Genomic DNA, 20,504 nt, shown 5'->3' with positions numbered 1-20,504 from the left:
AAGTGTGCATGTAGAAATTTGGTCCAGTTTATAACGGATGTTGAGAGATTATTAACCGTGATAATCTGGTCAGAGGGTCATGACTCTGAACAGCCTTCAAGTGTGGTTTCACATCCGTTTCCTCTCCATGCAGTTAACATACTTCCAGACATAAAGAAACATCAAGTAACTACTTTAATTTGTCCTTGGTGATTTTTTTTTTTTGTAAAACGTTTCAGCAGAAACTCTGAAGTGTTGAGTGTTGTGATGTTTAGCACAACTTAAGCAGTATCTGCTGCCTCACATTCGAAACACAGCTTTGGTGTGACGCATTAGTAATCTTGACTCACTAGACGTGAACTGTGGCTAACGTCTATACTTGCCATTGACTGGCTATTTTGGCGTGCGTTTTTTATACAGGAGCTCCTACATCCTGCTACCACTATAAAGATGTGAATTTCTGAATTTTCAATGACTTGCTCACTCACAAATTTCAAATTCAGTGTTTGACTCAAGTTTTCAGTCATTATATCATTTATTTTACATATAGCATGTGCATTTTTTCTTGGTGCTGCTAAACCCAACACTCTCCTCTTTTTACACACATAGTGGTTTGGGCAGCTCATCAGTCTTTCTCTCACATTTATTCTGAATAACAGTATCAAACTTTGTTAATAAATATGTTTTCAAAGTCAGAATAAGGGAATAATACATCCTGTACCTGTTTCCTCTTTGGATGTAGACGTTCCTTGCAGGAAATCACCATCAAATACAAATTATCACAATGAAAATGTCAAAACGGCATTATATGTGAAAATGTGGACAATCGCCCCAGTGTGTATGCACCTATAATCTTTTCATTTACCTCAAAAATCTCACAAGCATGAAACATGAGACAGCCACCTAATGATGCAATGCATTTCTAAAGTAGTAACTACTACAAACTACTACATTTCTAAGAGCAATGATTCCTCATCTGGCATGCAAGACCTTTTTATATCTGACAAATGATGCAAGCATTGAAGGAGCATTCAGGTGTCACTCTCCACACACCGTTTTCTAACAGCATGGTGCAGCCTGTTTCCTGGATGGATTTATCTGGCTGCCCTTCTTCCCATTTGGTGAAGGTCAGAGGTTGGTTTTTCATGTCGGCCTTGAAATTCCCCTCCGCTTTATTGTTGACGTTGATCCAGGCATTTTGCATTTGTCTGCAAACTCTTGAGTCAGTATCTTGTTTTCCTCGTCGTTCTGGGGCAAAGCCATCTCTAAACCTTGTTGGGAGCAGAAGCCAGCGGCCCTGGAGAATGAGCTCTTCTCCTTGTTAGACACAAAGTATTTCTGACCAACTCTTCGGACAAAGTCGTAGTTCATGGCTGATAATAAAGAAAACAACGCGCCATCAGGAACAAATAAAGCATTTGCTCTTCAGACTCAAAGCTGTATTGTCATGATGGCCCTCGAGCTTTGTTGAGAAGTCTTTGCCGAAACACGTGTGTTCTGCCTCTGACAGTAACATATCAGATATTGGTAAATTCATATCAGATATATTGAGGCAATAGTAAAAGCACAACATCAGTGTGGACAAAACTCATTTTAAAACAATTAAGTGTTGTCTCTTAAACAACTCTAACTAATCTCTGTCCACATGCACTCACTTTCTGCAACACTCTTGTAATGGCTGAATAGGATACTTACTCAGCTCTACCTTAGCAAGACTCTTCTGTAAGGCTTCAATCTCCTCGATAATGGAGCCAAAGATATCTGGATCAAACAGATTAGTTTCAGTTACCAAACTGGCAGTAAGTTAAATCCCAGGCCAAAGCCGTGATATCCTGAATTATAGTCTATAGTACAGTTCATACTCCAAAATTACACGATCACTTCCCGTAATAAAACTCAGTCGCATCTTTCATTAGACCCTCTGTGCTTGCTCATCACCCACATCTTTCAGATGCCCGGAAATGCCCTTAGTTTACATTACACTGATGACGTTGCCACATTTTCAGACTTCCAGATAGATGAAATGGTTATCAAAGGTCATGTTGTACTTATCTTGATGAGTCTGCTGATCCCAATGAGTGTAATTGGCAATATACCCTTTCAAACTGAATTGTATTGCAAGATTTACAAATGATGGGTACAGAGTTTAAGAGTTGAAATATTATCACTTGTACATGGCCTCAAAAAAATCACAAACCAAAAACACCCTCACAAAATGTAGTATTATCATTGTTACTGACCTGGGATACAATGAACAAGTGACCCCCAAGTGACTCAGGTGATCAAAGTAATTTTTTACAATATTTTCAGTGTATAAATATGGTCTTTTAAAATCAAGAAAAATATAAAACCTCTTCCACAAAATGCAGCAGGTCCAGGTGGTCCAGGAGGTCCAGGTATTCCAATGATTTCAGGTGGTCCAGGTGGGTCTGTGTTGAAGAGCAGGGAAAGCAGAGCACTAGAACAGTGAAAGTTAATTTTGGCAATGAAACAAAAACTTAAACTGAAAAAAGGAAAGATTGGCATTAACTTACTTGAACTGGAAAAAGTATTGACACTTAAGTTATATTGAAAATGCATGCATTAAAAATGATTTTACATTATCTTGATATTTTCAGCTTTCTGAAGTGTTTCAGTGACTTTTTTAACTGACAGTTTATTTCACTGTTTTTTCAGTTTCTAGTTTCTGTCACTGTTTTGGCTTGGAGAGGAGGGGTTTGAGTTGAGGGGTTGGAGACCAGTATTTAGTTCTTGGGTGATTTATTATTCTTCCAACAATTGCAGGAAAAATCTGTTCAGGGAGCTTGATCAGTGCTGATATTTGGCCCAGATTATTTGATAATATCTGTAATGTTTACAGATAAAGTCTTAAACCTCTCAAATTGCTCACAGACTCATCTGGGCTGCCCAAATAATTTTTCAAATAGCCCCTGGTGCTAACGTGAGCTAGCATACTGTTATCGACAGATACTAAAACTGTTAAAATCTTACCTCCAGTTCTTGCTGAAGAATAGACAACCCATGTTGACCCCATCTCCCTAACCAGAATATTTTAGCCTTCTGCTTTTGGTTTTCTCACTGCAAAGCATTGCTACCATGTGTAGCACCACATCAGTCTCAGTTTTGTTTACATCGACTTCCCCATGAGATCACATGAGGTGGCGCATTCATTCTCCATCTGGCACGATAATCTTAATAATGTCTTGTTGTGTGTGATGACCATTATTTTAAATTCTTGTAGTTTGTGCAGGTGTGAGGTAAGATAGAAAATCTGTAAAGATTTTTGTGTGTGATGTAACCCAATTCAAAAACCCGTTTTGAAACTCCTGTAGCCTGTGTCCGTCTTAAGTCTGTGTCAGAGTCATCGCATTCATTTCAGAATTGGGGTGCGGGCAGAGAAGAGATGAGAATGGAAACCTATTAAGGACCTGGTTCCACTTTTTTTCAAAACCCGAAAATCGATAATGTTTGAGCTGATTAATACCGCCACTGAGTCTCGAGGGTCCTATGACGTAACATTTCATCTTGAGTCACGTCATTTAAATCCAGTCACTGGTTTGCATAAACCAACTGTCCTATAAAGTTTTTTAATACAATACAATTGCCAGCCAACAGGTATTACAACATTGCACATCAAATTAAATCTAAATGCAGTACAGTATGGTCTTCATCATCATTCTCTCACAACAACAGTTGCAAGCACACCCAAACTTTGTAGCAAGTCCTGTCACTGAAAAATAGTAATCCATGTTGAAATCCGAGTTGAAATGCAGGATAAGAACGAGTAAGAGAAATAAACAAGGCTCCATGAGGTTTCATTGTGATGTGTTCAAGGTTGGCTCAGTAAAATGACTTTTTAGTAAGTTTTTAAGCAGTGATTAGTAAATATGATTATCAAAACATTACTTTTTTTTTTAAATTTGGCCTTGTCTTTCCACAAAATATTAGATAAGAGCTGATAGTGGTATCATTAAGGACTTGGATTGTTAAAGATTCTAGATAATGGTACCAATATCAATAAAAATTAAAAATCTACATCCCTAGGGCTGTGTGTGTGCGTGTGTGTGTGTGTGTGCGCGCGCGCGTGTGTGTGTGTGTGTGAGTGAGAGTCCAGACAGAGGGCGAAAGCACCTTTGTGTTGTACGTCGCTTTGGATAAAAGCGTGCTAAATGAAATTGTAAAATTGCAGAATTGTAGGAAGCACTGCCCATTTCCTTTTGATGTAAAACAGAGACTTTGCTTTTATGTTGATGTCCAGTCAGTGTTGGTGGCTAATGTAGTCAATTGCTGCAATAATTTCCTCAGTGCGTGCTATATTGAATGAGGAAGTGGAGTTCTCCTCCTCGTAAAACCTTGCTGTCAGTGCCTACATGTACCAGGATGCATTGCGTGCGAGTAGAGACATTTTTACCTCACTATTCTCAGAAGTCTGAGGGCTACCTACAGTAAATTATAAAGGTTTATCCTCCGGTGAGCATGTTTTCAATATTCAGACATTTGAACATCAGATTTTTTTTTGAGTGACAATATGAGACGAGTAATAAAATGAACAAATTACATCGCGCCAATCATCATCATTTTTGAATGACATTTCCTAATCAATTTTCATATCAGTTCTTCCTGTATATTTTTATATATCCTGTGGACAAAGGGGACAGTCTGACCTTTTGTGGCCTTGTGAACCATCACAGCTGACACAGTGCGTAAAATTAAGAAAATGTGTGAGGAAAGTCACCTCAAAGGCTCTTGGGAGATTAGACAGAGATATCGCCTGCCTGTCTGACAGGGCGGTGCCAGAATTCAGACAAAAGATGACTGAAGTCTGATCAGAAAGAGTGTTCGTGGTGCAGGATTGTGGAGGTTTATATTACCCACCGAAATGCCCAGGTGGCCGAGGAAGGTCTATGGGATCATGGTCACCTGGAGACTGACCGTAGCCAGTACAAGTCATCAGGCAGAGGACGCAGAACAGGAGAAATATCCTCATCTTCAAAACAAAGAACATTAATATTATTGACACTATCATTTTTTATCGTTAGCAAAATTGTTTTCATCACCACAACTCAACTTCAAGTTTCGTCTGTGGTACAAATGCTTCTGTGTCTCATTCTGTAGCGGCCTGTGTCTGTGTTTGTAGCACTGCTCAGGTCTGTGATTGCTCTATATAATCACTGTGGCTCTAAAAACATAATTACCACAGTCATAAGTGTAAAAGCAGCATAATTCAACTCCATCTGGGGGCTTTTGAAACGATAGCGACAGTATTAAGTTACAATCCAATTTTAAGGGCTCACTTTGCTTCCTTTCCCTCTGTCTTCTTTTAATATTTCTCTCACCTTAAAGGGACAAGCTCTCGTAAAAATCAAAAATGTGTACTTTTCTTCTTATTTGTAGTGCTATTTATCAATCTAGATTGTTTTGTTTTGAGTTGTTAAGTGTTGGAGATATTGGCTTCAGAAATGTCTGCCGTCTCTCAAATATAATGGAACTAGATGGCACCGTGCTTATGGTGCCTAAAGCACCAGAAACATATATTTCAAAAGTTAGAGAGAAGCCACTCACACCAAAACACTCTTGATTGACAAATGGCAAAATAGAGCAATTGAGCTCTAGAATTTAGGGAAAAAAGCAAAGAGGAGGTAAAGGTCAGACTGTGGTTAAAGCACGGTGCCCATGGATCCTTAAACTGTCTTTAAAGGTATTCAGTTCATTAATCTAAAGATAAGATCTTAATTAGCATTAAATGTCTAAAATCTGTCTTTCAAAAGTCTTTAATGCTAAGACATGGGATGTAGGATATTTCTAATGTTTTTTTTCTGATGTAATAATTATTTAATTTAATAATTCACCAAATGCTTCTCCCAATAATACACAGATCAGGATAAAGGAACATTTACCAAATCCCATTAACAAATGACAAATGGACAAGTCCTTACAAAGGAAACAAAATGGTATCTTTTATGATGATGTAAAGCGTTTATTGTTTTAAATGTGTAATAAGTATATTGTCTTTTAACTTGATGAAAAAAGTCACTTTTTATGTTATTATTAATATTTGGGGAAAATTTGTTTCAGATTATTTTCCCTTAAATTTGTTTTTTGTCAAATTTGTAGTAAATTTACTTCCAATCAGTATCAGAAAAAGTCTTACTTCAAAAAAAATCTAACTTGCCTTGAGCTGTAGGGACCTTGGGTTAAAGGATGTGAATCTTAACATCTCATCCTAAAAATGTTTTCCCGTTACGTGTCCTCTACCCTATTTTTGGTCAAACCGGTCTATTAAGAATGTGAAAATGATGCAGGGAAACATAAATTATTTTATTGTCCAGCATATAATTGAATTAGCTGTCAGTTGGCCTGTAGAGACATGTTCATGTCTAATCTGCTTATAGCTATAAATAAACTTTCAGTGCACAAGCGTTCATTGATGAAACCTCAGGTTATGGCCTCTTACTTGCACAGAGAAGTTACTCTCTTGCTGTGAATTGTCATCAATGTAGTAGTAATAAACAAAATATAACTCACTGTAGAGATGAGGAGGGATCTGCAGGATGAGCCACTTCTTCACGACTTCTGAAGAAAAATGATCAAGAACGTAGTTAAGTGTGCATGTAGAAATTTGGTTCAGTTTATAACGGATGTTGAGAGAGATTATTAACCGTGATAACTCTCATAACTCTCAACTATCTTCAAGTGTGGTTTCACATCCGTTTCCTCTCCATGCAGTTAACATACTTCCAGAAATAAAGAAACATCAAGTAACTACTTTATTTTTTCCTTGGTGATTTTTTTTTTTGTAAAACGTTCCAGCGGAAACTCTTAAGTGTTGAGTGTTGTGATGTTTAGCACAACTTAAGCAGTATGTGCTGCCTCACATTCAAAACACAGCTTTGGTGTGACGCATTAGTAATCTTGACTCACTAGACGTGAACTGTGGCTAACGTCTATACTTGCCATTGGCTGGCTATTTTGGCGTGCGTTTTTTATACAGGAGCTCCTACATCCTGCTACCACTATAAAGATGTGAATTTCTGAATTTTTAATGACTTGCTCACTCACAAATTTCAAATTCAGTGTTTGACTCAAGTTTTCAGTCATTATATCATTTATTATACATATAGCATGTGCATTTTTTTCTTGGTGCTGCTAAACCCAACACACTGCTCTTTTTACACACATAGTGGTTTGGGCAGCTCATCAGTCTTTCTCTCTCATTTATTCTGAATAACAGTATCAAACTTTGTTAATAAATATATATTTAGAGTCAGAATAAGTGAATGTGTTGTGTACGCTGTAATTTCTGTACACCGGCTCTTCCTGTACAGTCAAGATGGTGATTACAATGATGACAATTAAGGCAGTGATGGGAGCCAGCACTGTGGCCCAGATGTTGAGGCAGCGGGCAGTGGAGCCGTAGTGTCGGGCACCCTCCAGATCTCCAGCCACCTTCAGGTCTCTGGCCTGGAGGAACCGAAGCACACTGATTATAAAGGGGATTTATCGACCTCGGGGGAATTTAAATTGCCACTGTTTAGGCCTAATCCCATCATCTCCTGCAAAAGATTTAGATTCTTGTTTGTTGTATTTTTATGCTGCAAATGAGATTGGCTTCTACCTTTTCTGCCCCTTCTCCCATTTTCTGTATATAGATTTATTTAATTTTTGTTCACTGATTTTTCATCTTCAGCACTACCATGTAAAGTTTGTAAGACATTTAAAGTGTCTGTTGTCTCCTTCTCCTTTCTCGTGTTTTCTTTTTCTCATAACTTCTTTGTACTTTATTGTTTCAGTTGTCAAATTGCAATTTCCAGCCTTATAATATCTAAAATCTTAGGGATGAATATTCCTCATCCCCCAGTTGCCCGTCTAATCGATTCTTGTCATGGTCTAAGGGAGGTCTGTGTCTTAATCAGCCAACAACTTGGTTAAACCGACTTTATTTTCCACTAATCCTGGCTATCCTTTGTAAGAACTGCTGTGCTAAAATGTGTTTTTTGTTTTTTTTTCAGTATTCTTGGACACGCAATGACAGAAGATTCCCCATGACAGAAAAACACCTTGATGGAGAAGATGAGGGCCGCCAGTCCGAGGCAGAAGAGGTTTGAGTAGAGAAAGTTGCAGAGGAACCAGATGATGTGGTCCTTGGGGGGCTCAGTGATGACGTTCACAGTGGTGGACTGAGCCACTGCAGGTCCTCCAGGCTGTCCAGGGAGCCCGTCACTCCTCCCATGCAATGGAAAAACCTTTGCTGGGTATCCTGCAGTATTCATCGCTGTCAGCTCAGCTGTGGTTTGGAGTGCAGCGCTGCAGGAAGGTGTGCGAGACCTCAACTGTCACTGTAAGTGTTGATTTTCTCTTCGGGCTTTTGGGGGGGCTCAAGTCACTTCTGATCTGATTTAAAAAGAAATGCAAAAATAAGCTCTCATTTGTTTTCTTGAGGTGATGGTGTAGTGTGAGACAGGGTTCAGAATGGAAAATTATGGAATCTGATTTTTAGCTATTTAGTGGTTTGAATAATTATGGAAAAAAAAAGAAAAAGTGTGAAAAAATATTTGTATTTACAGAGTAGTGCCCCTGTTCTGTTTTCTAAAATATAAAATTCAGAATAAATTGATCACAGCAGATTGTATTTCATTGTGTCAACTAGTGTAAGCTACAATACCTAGCCACAATCTTTGGGCAACATAATTACATACAGAGTCCTTGAAAGATAATTTCCTAATACTTTTACTCAGTATCTTTGGTAAATATGTGGAGCATGGTGTGGATTTTATATGTTGTGACAAAAACATAGAGACAATGACAGAAACCTTTCAAAATATCGACTCTGTCAGGGTCAGTTATTAACATTGTTGTACATTTTCTGTCACTTCTGTTTTAGGCTAATTTGCATCTAGATCATCATTTACCAACCCTTGTTTGACATTTTCAGCAGATAAATAAGCTTGGCAGCCAAACCAGTCACAATGTAAAGATGTTTGTTGTGAGTCTTGAATGAATGAAATGAAACATTTTCACTGCTGTGTATATTTTATTGTGACATACTGTCTGCTTTCAGAATTTACTGTTGTTTCTACACATATAACATTGTTACTTTAACTGTACACTTAAACTCTTTTTCATATAAGAATATATCTGTGCAACAATAATAATAGCGTTGTAATGATGCAATGCGTTTCTAAAGTAGTAACTACTACAAACTACTACATTTCTAAGAGCAATGATTCCTCATCTGGCATGCAAGACCTTTTTATATCTGACAAATGATGCAAGCATTGAAGGAGCATTCAGGTGTCACTCTCCACACACCGTTTTCTAACAGCATGGTGCAGCCTGTTTCCTGGATGGATTTATCTGGCTGCCCTTCTTCCCATTTGGTGAAGGTCAGAGGTTGGTTTTTCATGTCGGCCTTGAAATTCCCCTCTGCTTTATTGTTGACGTTGATCCAGGCGTTTTTGCATTTGTCTGCAAACTCTTGAGTCAGTATCTTGTTTTCCTCGTCGTTCTGGGGCAAAGCCATCTCTAAACCTTGTTGGGAGCAGAAGCCAGCGGCCCTGGAGAATGAGCTCTTCTCCTTGTTAGACACAAAGTATTTCTGACCAACTCTTCGGACAAAGTCGTAGTTCATGGCTGAGAATAAAGAAAACAACGCGCCATCAGGAACAAATAAAGCATTTGCTCTTCAGACTCAAAGCTGTATTGTCATGATGGCCCTCGAGCTTTGTTGAGAAGTCTTTGCCAAAACACTTGTGTTCTGCCTCTGACAGTAACATATCAGATATTGGTAAATTTATATCAGATATATTGAGGCAATAGTAAAAGCACAACATCGGTATGGACAAAACTCATTTTAAAACAATAAATTTCACAAAGTGTTGTCTCTTAAACAACTCTAACTAATCTCTGTCCACATGCACTCACTTTCTGCAACACTCTTGTAATGGCTGAATAGGATACTTACTCAGCTCTACCTTAGCATGACTCTTCTGTAAGGCTTCGATCTCCTCGATAATGGAGCCAAAGATATCTGGATCAAACAGATTAGTTTCAGTTACCAAACTGGCAGTAAGTTAAATCCCAGTCCACATTATGTCAGATTTGCACCGTCTAAAAAATGAAAAGCTTATCTTCACTTCCTGCATAAGTTATCTTATTCCTTTCCTCCTCCAAACCTACTGAATGATGAGAAAACCAGAATTTGCTTGATTTTCATTCTTTTGGACAATTGTGCAACTTGACAGAAGTGTCAGACTAAATGCAGCCTGAATGATTGGGCTTTACTGCCAGATGATTCAGCATTTAAAGTGAGCATAACCTAAAATGAGGGCTGGGGGATATGGCTTTAAAATATCATCGCAAAGGCTATATAGCTATACACAATGTGTATTGTAATATTTGTAAATGTTCTTTAAACTAATGTTGACCTCTAAAGTAGAAAATGGAATGAACTGCAGATACATTGAAGTTAAATAAAATAGCTACTGTCAAATAAGAAAGCTAAAATACACCACTGTTATAATTACATTTAATAAAATACTGTTCTAAGGAAGTTAAATAAAGTATTGTTATAATTAAATAAATCAAAGTTTGAGGCCATTGTGCTTTTATTTTGAAGGTCCTGGCTTGTCTCAAGCTGTAAATGTTAATGTTTTTGCTGCGGGCTTGAAGCTGACGGTTTTACAGATAATGTGGCGCCTTTAACCGTGAGGATTCATTCACTGTGAGCAGGCAACATACAAACAGCTCTCCAGTTCACTACCAATATTTGCAAGTCGCACTGGTGCTCCGTGGTCACAAACTGTGACTAAATAGTTGCAATCAGAACTATGAAAATACAAACACGAAGCTTCACCTGTTCACACTACCACCATTACCACTCATTAAGTTAGAGAGTTACTGCAGGGCCAGTAAAAATGATGATTTATTCAGTGTAAGCTGGAAACAAAGTAACAGCTCACCACTCCATATAGTAATAGTATTTGCAAACCACAGCGGTGCTCCACGGTCGCAAAATTTGATAAAATACTAGTCTTGGTCTGGAGCTCTACAACACACCTGCTTTGTGTGTGTATGTGTGTCTGAGAGAGGGAAGGAGCCATAGGCGAGAGTAAGCGAACTAAAACGCTGATGGCTTTTAAAAACGATGGACAATTATGACCAGTGTTCACAATATCATCATTAAAGGTATTGCACACAGAAAAAGCCACGATACCTTGAGTATATTCTATGTATCGCCCACCTCTAGTTAAAACCCAAGTATTGCTGTTTTGAAGGGGTCCTTCAATACTGCACTTTAGACCGAGTAAACATAGCGGAGGCAGTGATGTCCTGAATTTTAGTCAGTAGTACAATTCGAACTCCATAATTACTCAATCACTTCCCATACTAAAATTCAATTGCATCTTTCATTAGACCCTCTGTTGCTGCTAATCATCCACATCTTTCAAATGCCTGGAAATGCTCTCAGTTTGAAACAGGTTTTCTGGTAAACATTTCATTTGTTTTCTGACTTCCAGATAGATAAAATGGTTATCAAAGGCCATGTTGTACTTATCTTGATGAGTACGCTGATCCCAATGAGTGTAATTGGCAATATTCCCTTTCAAACTGAATTGTATTTTAAGATTTACAAATGATGGGTACAGAGTTTAAAAGAGTCTCAAAAAAAATTACAAAACAAAAACACCCTCAGAAAATGTAGTATTATCATTGTTACTGACCTGGGATACAATGAACAAGTGACCCCAAAGTGACTCAGGTGATCAAAGTAATTTTATACAATATTATACAGTGTATATATGCTCTTTTAAAATCAAGAAAAATATAAAACCTCTTCCACAAAATGCAGCAGGTCCAGAAGTTCCAGGAAATCCAGGTGGTCCACGAGGTCCAAAAGGTCCAGGAGGTCCAGAACGTCCAGGAAATCCAGCTGGTCCAGCTGGTCCAGCTGGTCCAGGTGGTCCAGGTGGTCCAGGTGGTCCAGGTGGTCCAGGTGGTCCTGTGTTGAAGAGCAGGGAAAGCAGAGCACTAGAACAGTGAAAGTTAATTTTGGCAATGAAACAAAAACTTAAACTGCAATAAGGAAAGATTGGCATTAACTTACTTGAACTGGAAAAAACAATTGACACTTAAGTTATATTGAAAATGCATGCATTAAAAATGATTTTACATTATCTTGATATTTTCAGCTTTCTGAAGTGTTTCAGTGACTTTTTTAACTGACAGTTTATTTCACTGTTTTTTCAGTTTCTAGTTTCTGTCACTGTTTTGGCTTGGAGAGGAGGGGTTTGAGTTGAGGGGCTAGGAGACCAGTATTTAGTTCTTGGGTGATTTATTATTCTTCCAACAATTGCTGGAAAAATCTGGTCGGGGAACTTGGTCGGTGCTGATATTTGGCCCAGATTATTTGGTAATATCTGAAAGATACAAGGTAGATTTATTGTCATTTCTTCTTAAACGTGCGTATGTTTGCGGCGGTACACTGACTCACGACTGAGTCCAGACAGAGGGCGAAAGCACCTGGAAGCACTGCCCATTTCCTTTTGGTGCTCATGTAAAACAGAGACTTTGCTTTTATGTTGATGTCCAGTCAGCGTTGGTGGCTAATGTAGTCAGTCGCTGCAATAATTTCCTCAGTGCGTGCTATATTGAATGAGGAAGTGGAGTTCTCCTCCTCGTAGAACCATGCTGTCAGTGCCTACATTACAACTAGTTCAAAATTCAGCTGCCCGTATCATCACACGCAATCCCTCCATCCACCACATCACACCCATTCTGCAACAGCTCCACTGGCTCCCCATCACACACCGTATCAACTACAAAATACTTCTCCTCACCTTTAACGCCATACACAACCTTGCCCCTCCAGCTCTCTGACCTCCTCCATATTGCCACACCCGTCCACACCCTCAGATCCTCCTCCTCCATCCATCTCACTGTCCCCCCTGCTCGCCTTGTTACCATGGGGAGCAGAGCATTCAGCCGCTCTGCTCCTCAGCTCTGGAACTCTCTCCCAGCTGACCTCCTTAATACTGACTCACTCCCACATTTTCAGTCCAAACTCAAAACTCACCTGTTTAGACTAGCGTACTCCATCTGACCACCACCATTGTCCAATTTCCTCTCTTTCTTTCTTTTCTCTAAAATCTTTTTAATTTGTATTTAACTGGTATTCTTATTTGTTTCTTAAACTCCGAAAGTCACCTCAAAGGCTCTTGGGAGGTTAGAGAGAGATATCGCCTGCCTGTCCGACAGGGCGGTGCCAGGATTCAGACAAAAGATGACTGAAGTCTGATCAGAAAGAGTGTTCGTGGTGCAGGATTGTGGAGGTTTATATTACCCACCTGGAGGACCAGATGACCTAGGAAGTTCTATGGGATCATGGTCACCTGGAGACTGACCGTAGCCAGTACAAGTCATCAGGCAGAGGACGCAGAACAGGAGAAATATCCTCATCTTCAAAACGAAGAACATAAATATTATTGACACTATCGTTTTTTATCGTTAGCAAAATTAGATCTGGAGAGTTGGTGAGATTTTGTGGTACGTATGTAGATTGGATAAAAATTCAAACATTACTGTTAGTTGGGTTAATACTTTTCCAACAGGTTCATCTATGAACTTGGATAATGACAGTAAATCTGTTGACAGTCCATATAACGTAATCAGGAAGCTGGTGAATTGTATGTGTGTTTTCATCACCACAACTCAACTTCAAGTTTCGTCTGTGGTACAAATGCTTCTGTGTCTCATTCTGTAGCGGCCTGTGTCTGTGTTTGTAGCACTGCTCAGGTCTGTGATTGCTCTATATAATCACTGTGGCTCTAAAAACATAATTACCACAGTCATAAGTGTAAAAGCAGCATAATTCAACTCCATCTGGGGGCTTTTGAAATGATAGCGACAGTATTAAGTTACAATCCAATTTTAAGGGCTCACTTTGCTTCCTTTCCCTCTGTCTTCTTTTAATATTTCTCTCACCTTAAAGGGACAAGTTCTCGTAAAAATCAAAAATGTATACTTTTCTTCTTATTTGTAGTGCTATTTATCAATCTAGATTGTTTTGTTTTGAGTTGTTAAGTGTTGGAGATATTGGCTTCAGAAATGTCTGCCGTCTCTCAAATATAATGGAACTAGATGGCACCGTGCTTATGGTGCCTAAAGCACCAGAAACATATATTTCAAAAGTTAGAGAGAAGCCACTCACACCAAAACACTCTTGATTGACAAATGGCAAAATAGAGCAATTGAGCTCTAGAATTTAGGGAAAAAACCAAAGAGGAGGTAAAGGTCAGACTGTGGTTAAAGCACGGTGCCCATGGATCCTTAAACTGTCTTTGAAGGTATTCAGTTCATTAATCTAAAGATAAGATCTTAATTAGCATTAAATGTCTAAAATCTGTCTTTCAAAAGTCTTTAATGCTAAGACATGGGATGTAGGATATTTCTAATGTTTTTTTTCTGATGTAATAATTATTTAATTTGATAATTCACCAAATGCTTCTCCCAATAATACACAGATCAGGATAAAGGAACATTTACCAAATCCCATCAACAAATGACAAATGGACAAGTCCTTACAAAGGAAACAAAATGGTATCTTTTATGATGATGTAAAGTGTTTATTGTTTTAAATTTGTAATAAGTATATTGTCTTTTAACTTGATGAAAAAAGTCACTTTTTTAAGTTACAGTTAATATTTGGGGAAAATTGTTTGAGATTATTTTCCCTTAAATTTGTTTTTTGTAAAATTTGTAGTCAATTTAATTCCAATTAGTATCAGAAAAAGTCTTACTTCAAAAAAAATCTAACTTGCCTTGAGCTGTAGGGACCTTGGGTTAAAGGATGTGAATCTTAACATCTCATCCTAAAAATGTTTTCCCGTTACGTGTCCTCTACCCTATTTTGGGTCAAACCGGTCTGTTAAGAATGTGAAAATGATGCAGGGAAACATAAATTATTTTATTGTCCAGCATATAATTGAATTAGCTGTCAGTTGGCCTGTAGAGACATGTTCATGTCTAAGCTGCTTATAGCTACAAATTACAAATACATTTTATTCATTCATTTATTATGCATTCAGATTACATACAGATTATCAGACTGGCGATTATTGGGACCGATAATTTTATTGTGAATGCATATCAGTTCCAAATATCAGTTGTCAGTCTCATTAACTACTCGTCATCAGTATTTTATTGGCCCTGAAAGAACAACATCGGTTGGTCCCTAATTCATTGATGAAACCTCAGGTTATGGCCTCTTACTTGCACAGAGAAGTTACTCTCTTGCTGTGAATTGTCATCAATGTAGTAGTAATAAACAAAATATAACTCACTGTAGAGATGAGGAGGGATCTGCAGGATGAGCCACTTCTTCACGAAGAAAGTGAAGAAAATGATCAAGAATGTAGTTAAGTGTGCATGTAGAAATTTGGTCCAGTTAACAACGGATGTTGAGAGAGATTATTAACCGTGATAACTCTCATAACTCTCCACTATCTCCAAGTGTGGTTTCACATCTGTTTCTTCTCCATGCAGTTAACATACTTAAAGAACTGAAGATACATTAAGTAACTACTTTTTTTATCCCCTTGGTGATCTTTTTTGTCTTATCTGTAGTGGCAGAACGTTACCAGCGGAAACACTTAAGTATAGAGTGTTGTGATGTTTATTAAAACTTAAGCAATATCTGCTGCCTCACATTTGAAACACAGCTTTGGTGTGACGCATAGGTAGTCGACTCACTAGATGTAAATTGTGGCTTAAATCTTTACTTGCCATTGGCCTGATGTTTAGGTTGACACCCCCCCACCCCCACCCCTTCTGCTGTGTGCTTGTTACCGTTTCAAAAGCCAGTTACAGTCTAATAACCTCCTCATTAAATGGCAAGTCTGACAAAGATTTGGATTGTGCTCTAAGACATGCCTTTTTTTTCCTTCAGTAAATTATTATAAAGATCTACAAAGAATAAAGCAGCCTGTGAACACACCTTGGAAAAGCCCTGGACTTTCATGCCCGGTGTTGATTTTTTTTTTGGACATGGTCATTATTTTTTTTAAGTGATTGATAACAAGCTGTCTCTTTTTTATCAGTTAAAGTGGAATCACGCTGTCCATGTACATGTGTTACTGTTTTTTTTTAATTGATGTTTTAGTAAGGACATCAGAAAAAAACAGTTTTCACACATAATCAAGATAACTGTTCACTGTCTCATCTTTTCCAAACAGAAAGCACAACTTTAGTAAAGACAGATTTACAACAGAAACAAGAGACAAAAATACAATAAACAGACAAAAAGTGCCTTCACAGTACCAGTTACTTCAGAATCTACCAACTATACCAACTGATCAAAGCAGATGCCAGTACTGAATTAGTCAGGCATTCCCTCCATTCCTCTATTAAAGGCCCCCAAAAAAAGTTTTGATAGCCTGCAGTTACTACAGAATGTGGCAGCAAGAGTTTTAACAAAAAGCAGGATGAGAGATCACATTACTCCAGTTTTAGTGTCGCTGCACTGGCTTCTGGTAGCACTGAGAAGTGATTTTGAAATTCTTTTACTTGTTTTTAAAGCACTGCATGATTTAGCACTGTCTTACCTTTCTGACTGCTTATCTGAATGTGATTCAGCCTGATCTCTCAGGACTTCTGGTGTTTGCCTGCTTACTGTACCAAAAGTGAGTTACAGAAAGTATGGTATATATATTTATTGAGAGTATGGCAGAAAAATGTATATATATATATATATATATATATATTTATATTTATATATATTTATATATATGTGTGTGTGTGTGTGTGTGTGTGTGTGTGTGTGTGTGTGTATACTACATACATACACACACACACACATACATATACATATATATGTATACATATGTGTATCTATGTATATGTGTGTGTGTGTGTGTGTGTGTGTTAAGAGAATGTGTATATATATATATATATATATATATATATATATATATATATATATATATATATATATATATATATATATATATATATATATATATATATATATATATATATAGTATGTGTGTGTGTGTGTATGTATATATATATATACCCATTCTCTTAATTCTTAGGTATGAGAAAATATTACAGAATTAACTCCAAATGCTCTCTTCCACCCAAATTTGCTCTTACCCAGTTGTGTTCACTGATGTATGCCACTTGATCATAAGTCACCTAGGGGCATCTATAACCCCCCTAATCACAATATAAGGTTTCATGCTGTGTGCAAAGATTCTGGCACATTGCCAAAATGGAGAACTGACACTAAAAACATCTGTAAGAAAAATAACTTCTGCAGTAATGAAAGTGGTGTGGGCCTACAATGAAATGAATGTGAACTAAGTAAATGTGATTTCATGTAAATGCATGTAAATATTAAAAAGTACACATGCAAAAAGGTCCAAATAAATTAAATGATTTAAAATAATCAAGAATATGAAAAGAAAAAGCGGCATATTCTCATACATACAGTATTTTTGGCAAGCTGGAGCCATGATACACAGTGAAAGACAAAATCGCCAAATAGTTTGTAATAAATCGACTAATTGTTTCAACTGCACTTGTATTTTTTCATATTTTTGGTTTGTGTGCAATTTGTAAAGTTGTTATTGGAGTAAAAAGTACAATATTTCCCTCTGAAGTGTAGTCGAGTAGACGTAGAAAGTGGCATGAGGTGAGGATATTCAAGTAATGTAAAAGTAACCTCAGATTTATACTGACGTACTGTAGTTTAGTAAATGTACTTAGTTAGATTCCAGCACTGGCCAGTAGAGGGACACACAGTAACTGAAATTACTGTAATTGGGATCAATTCACTAATTCCCTTTGGCCCTGAAATTTAATAAGACAGTCAATATAATTACTCTAAAACCTCATCTAAATTTCATGAAATTATATGTATGCTTTTTTTCTAATGTTCCTCAAATATAATGGACTGATTATAATCCTCAAATCTGTGGACTGATATGTTATTTTTCTGTTATTTTGGTACTAGTGCTCTGGACCCCTCAAAAACTTTTCGCTTTACCTTAGAGAAAAGCAAAAGGAAGAAAACATTTGTGAATCCCCAAAATCAGTTGGGTTCTGACGAAATAAGAGCAAATCATGGATACGAGCAAACTAAGAGAAAATCGGTTTGTATATTATTTCTTGAATTAGGCCCCCTGTCCCCTATTTCCTCTTCGGGTGGAGACATTTGCAGCTTCAAATCACCATCAGTTACAGTTTACCACAGTGAAAATGTCAAAACACCATTATTTGTGGAAATGTGGAAAATCAATTGAGTTTGTGCCTCTACAATTTTTTTATTTACCTCAAAAATTTCACAAGCATGAAACATGAGACAGCCACCTTTATTGACAGATAACTGACAGTCTCCAGAACACAGACCTTGTAGACAGAAAATCCGAATGGAATTAAGTGGCTTAAATGTCAAAGCTGATTACAAATTATCTTAAAGGAAATATGGATAAGTTCCACTGAAGTCACTAGTCACACCCGACAAAACTGTGTCTTTGTTGCTTAAATATATAAGTAAAACAAGATAGCCAAAGTCACAAATTGTGCCATAAGCAGATGGCCACAAACATCACCCAGCCATAGCAGTAGGCAACTCGAACACCATTTCAGATTTAGCCTCTGTAATCGTATCCGTATCCGTAATTTCTGTACGACTGTGTCGCTACAGTCGAGATGGTGATTATAATGATGACAATTAAGGCAGTGATGGGAGCCAGCACTGTGGCCCAGATGTTGAGGCAGCGGGCAGTGGAGCCGTAGTGTCGGGCACCCTCCAGATCTCCAGCCACCTTCAGGTCTCTGGCCTGGAGGAACCGAAGCACACTGATTATAGAGGGGATTTATGCTCGACCTTGAACTTACACTGACACCGATGAGCATCGGCAAAACCTCATAATCTCCTGTGAAAGCTTTAGATTCTTGTTTGTTGTATTTTTATTCTGCAATCGAGATTGGCGTCTACCTTTTCCATTCATTCGACCCATTTTTTCTCTGTAGTTTTCTTTCTCAGATTGTTCTATTTTTGATTCTCATTTGTTTTCTTTTTTCTCATAACTTCTTTGTACTTTATTGTTTCAGTAGTTAAACTGCAATTTTACGCCTTATAATATCTAAAATCGATTCTTGTCATGGTCTAAGGGAGGTCTGTCTCTTAATCAGCCAACTTGGTTAAACCGACTTTATTTTCCACTAATCCTGGCTATCCTTTGTAATAACTGCTGTGCTAAAATGTGTTTTGTTTTTTGTTTTTTTTTTCAGTATTCTTGGACACGCAATGACAGAAGATTCCCCATGACAGAAAAACACCTTGATGGAGAAGATGAGGGCCGCCAGTCCGAGGCAGAAGAGGTTTGAGTGGAGAAAGTTGCAGAGGAACCAGATGATGTGGTCCTTGGAGGGCTCAGTGATGACGTTCACAGTGGTGGACTGAGCCACTGCAGGTCCTCCAGGCTGTCCAGGGAGCCCGTCATTCCTCCCATGCAATGGAAAAACCTTTGCTGGGTATCCTGCAGTATTCATCGCTGTCAGCTCAGCTGTGGTTTGGAGTGCAGCGCTGCAGGAAGGTGTGCGAGACCTCAACTGTCACTGTAAGTGTTGATTTTCTCTTCGGGCTTTTGGGGGGGGCTCAAGTCACTTCTGATCTGGTTTAAAAAGAAATGCAAAAATAAGCTCTCATTTGTTTTCTTGAGGTGATGGTGTAGTGTGAGACAGGGTTCAGAATGGAAAATTATCAAATTTGACTTTTAGCTATTTAGTGGTTTGAATAATTATGAAAAAAAAAAGAAAAAGTATGAACAAATATTTGTATTTACGGAGTAGTGCCCCTGTTCTGTTTTCTAAAATATAAAATTCAGAATAAATTGATCACAGCAGATTGTATTTCATTGTGTCAACTAGTGTAAGCTACAATACCTAGCCACAATCTTTGGGCAATTAATTTAGCAACATAATTACATACAGAGTCAGAAGTCCCTTTGACTCTGCTTCTTCAAAGTGGCAATTTTGCAGTTATTCCGTCTTGCTGTCCTGTGTCGAAGGTACAGTATCAAAATGGGGAGACAGAGTTGTCTCGCCTTTAAGCCAGCGTAAGAAGTAGTAACAGCACCGACACCTAATATTTATACAGTCTATGCTATAGACCGCATCACAATCACAGCTGTTTATCTACAACAACTTTGGGGTAGAAAACCACCGCATCACGCTTCCTACATACAATCAGACGGAGCTGAGCAAACTCTGCCTTAATTGATTAGTTTTAAGCCACCTAAAAAAGTCAATATCTGTTTAATTTTCTGCTAGATTTAGAATATATTCATAGCTTTACCTTTGTGAAAAACAGCCCTTACTGACAGAGATTTGAAGCCATTATATCAAAAACACCAGACCACGGTGGGAAAAATACATTTTGACTACAGTCGAGGCACCATAGGCAGTGAGCACAGGAGAGATTTGTTAACCTCCAGGGCTGAGGTAACTTTTTTATGCAGTCT

At 37.9% G+C, this 20,504-nt stretch overlaps 2 protein-coding genes and 2 pseudogenes across 3 annotated transcripts; all 4 read right to left on the bottom strand.

Moving 5' to 3' along the window:
* Positions 1 to 495: 495 nt before the first annotated feature.
* Positions 496 to 6,624, bottom strand: LOC148189200 (mannose-binding protein C-like; annotated as a pseudogene). The gene is made up of 5 exons (XR_015777039.1): positions 6,505 to 6,624; positions 4,855 to 4,966; positions 2,331 to 2,408; positions 1,675 to 1,740; positions 496 to 1,352 (listed from the first exon to the last, which is right to left on the bottom strand). The product of XR_015777039.1 is annotated as a mannose-binding protein C-like (transcript).
* Positions 6,544 to 8,311, bottom strand: LOC148189199 (dispanin subfamily A member 2b pseudogene; annotated as a pseudogene).
* A 387-nt stretch (positions 8,312 to 8,698) lies between these two features.
* Positions 8,699 to 15,449, bottom strand: LOC148189198 (mannose-binding protein C-like). Its single transcript, XM_088080312.1, has 5 exons — positions 15,318 to 15,449; positions 13,323 to 13,434; positions 11,810 to 11,977; positions 9,941 to 10,006; positions 8,699 to 9,609 (listed from the first exon to the last, which is right to left on the bottom strand). The coding sequence occupies exons 2-5, from the start codon at positions 13,432 to 13,434 to the stop codon at positions 9,230 to 9,232; spliced, it is 726 nt and encodes a 241-aa protein (XP_087936438.1). The 5' UTR covers positions 15,318 to 15,449; the 3' UTR covers positions 8,699 to 9,229.
* Positions 15,450 to 18,328: 2,879 nt separating this feature from the next.
* On the bottom strand, positions 18,329 to 19,754 carry LOC148189197 (dispanin subfamily A member 2b-like). Its single transcript, XM_088080316.1, has 2 exons — positions 19,321 to 19,754; positions 18,329 to 18,818 (listed from the first exon to the last, which is right to left on the bottom strand). Exons 1-2 carry the CDS (start codon positions 19,531 to 19,533, stop codon positions 18,627 to 18,629), a joined length of 405 nt encoding a protein of 134 aa, XP_087936442.1. The 5' UTR covers positions 19,534 to 19,754; the 3' UTR covers positions 18,329 to 18,626.
* Positions 19,755 to 20,504: the final 750 nt, after the last annotated feature.

This window comes from Plectropomus leopardus, chromosome 7 (assembly GCF_026936395.1).
Source record: "Plectropomus leopardus strain MGB_pleo_1.0 chromosome 7, ASM2693639v1, whole genome shotgun sequence".
NCBI lineage: Eukaryota > Metazoa > Chordata > Actinopteri > Perciformes > Serranidae > Plectropomus > Plectropomus leopardus.
This window is presented reverse-complemented; position numbering and strand designations above follow the sequence as displayed.

Coding starts and splice junctions, on each gene's coding strand:
- LOC148189198 (XM_088080312.1), bottom strand. CDS start 13,434: ATGAGGATATTTCTCCTGTTCTGCGTCCTCTGCCTGATGACTTGTACT. Junction 11,978..13,322: donor TAGGTCATCTGGTCCTCCAG/GTGGGTAATATA, acceptor TCTTCAACACAG/GACCACCTGGACCACCTGGA. Junction 10,007..11,809: donor TGCTGCATTTTGTGGAAGAG/GTTTTATATTTT, acceptor TGTTTGATCCAG/ATATCTTTGGCTCCATTATC.
- LOC148189197 (XM_088080316.1), bottom strand. CDS start 19,533: ATGAATACTGCAGGATACCCAGCAAAGGTTTTTCCATTGCATGGGAGG. Junction 18,819..19,320: donor CCCTCATCTTCTCCATCAAG/GTGTTTTTCTGT, acceptor CGGTTCCTCCAG/GCCAGAGACCTGAAGGTGGC.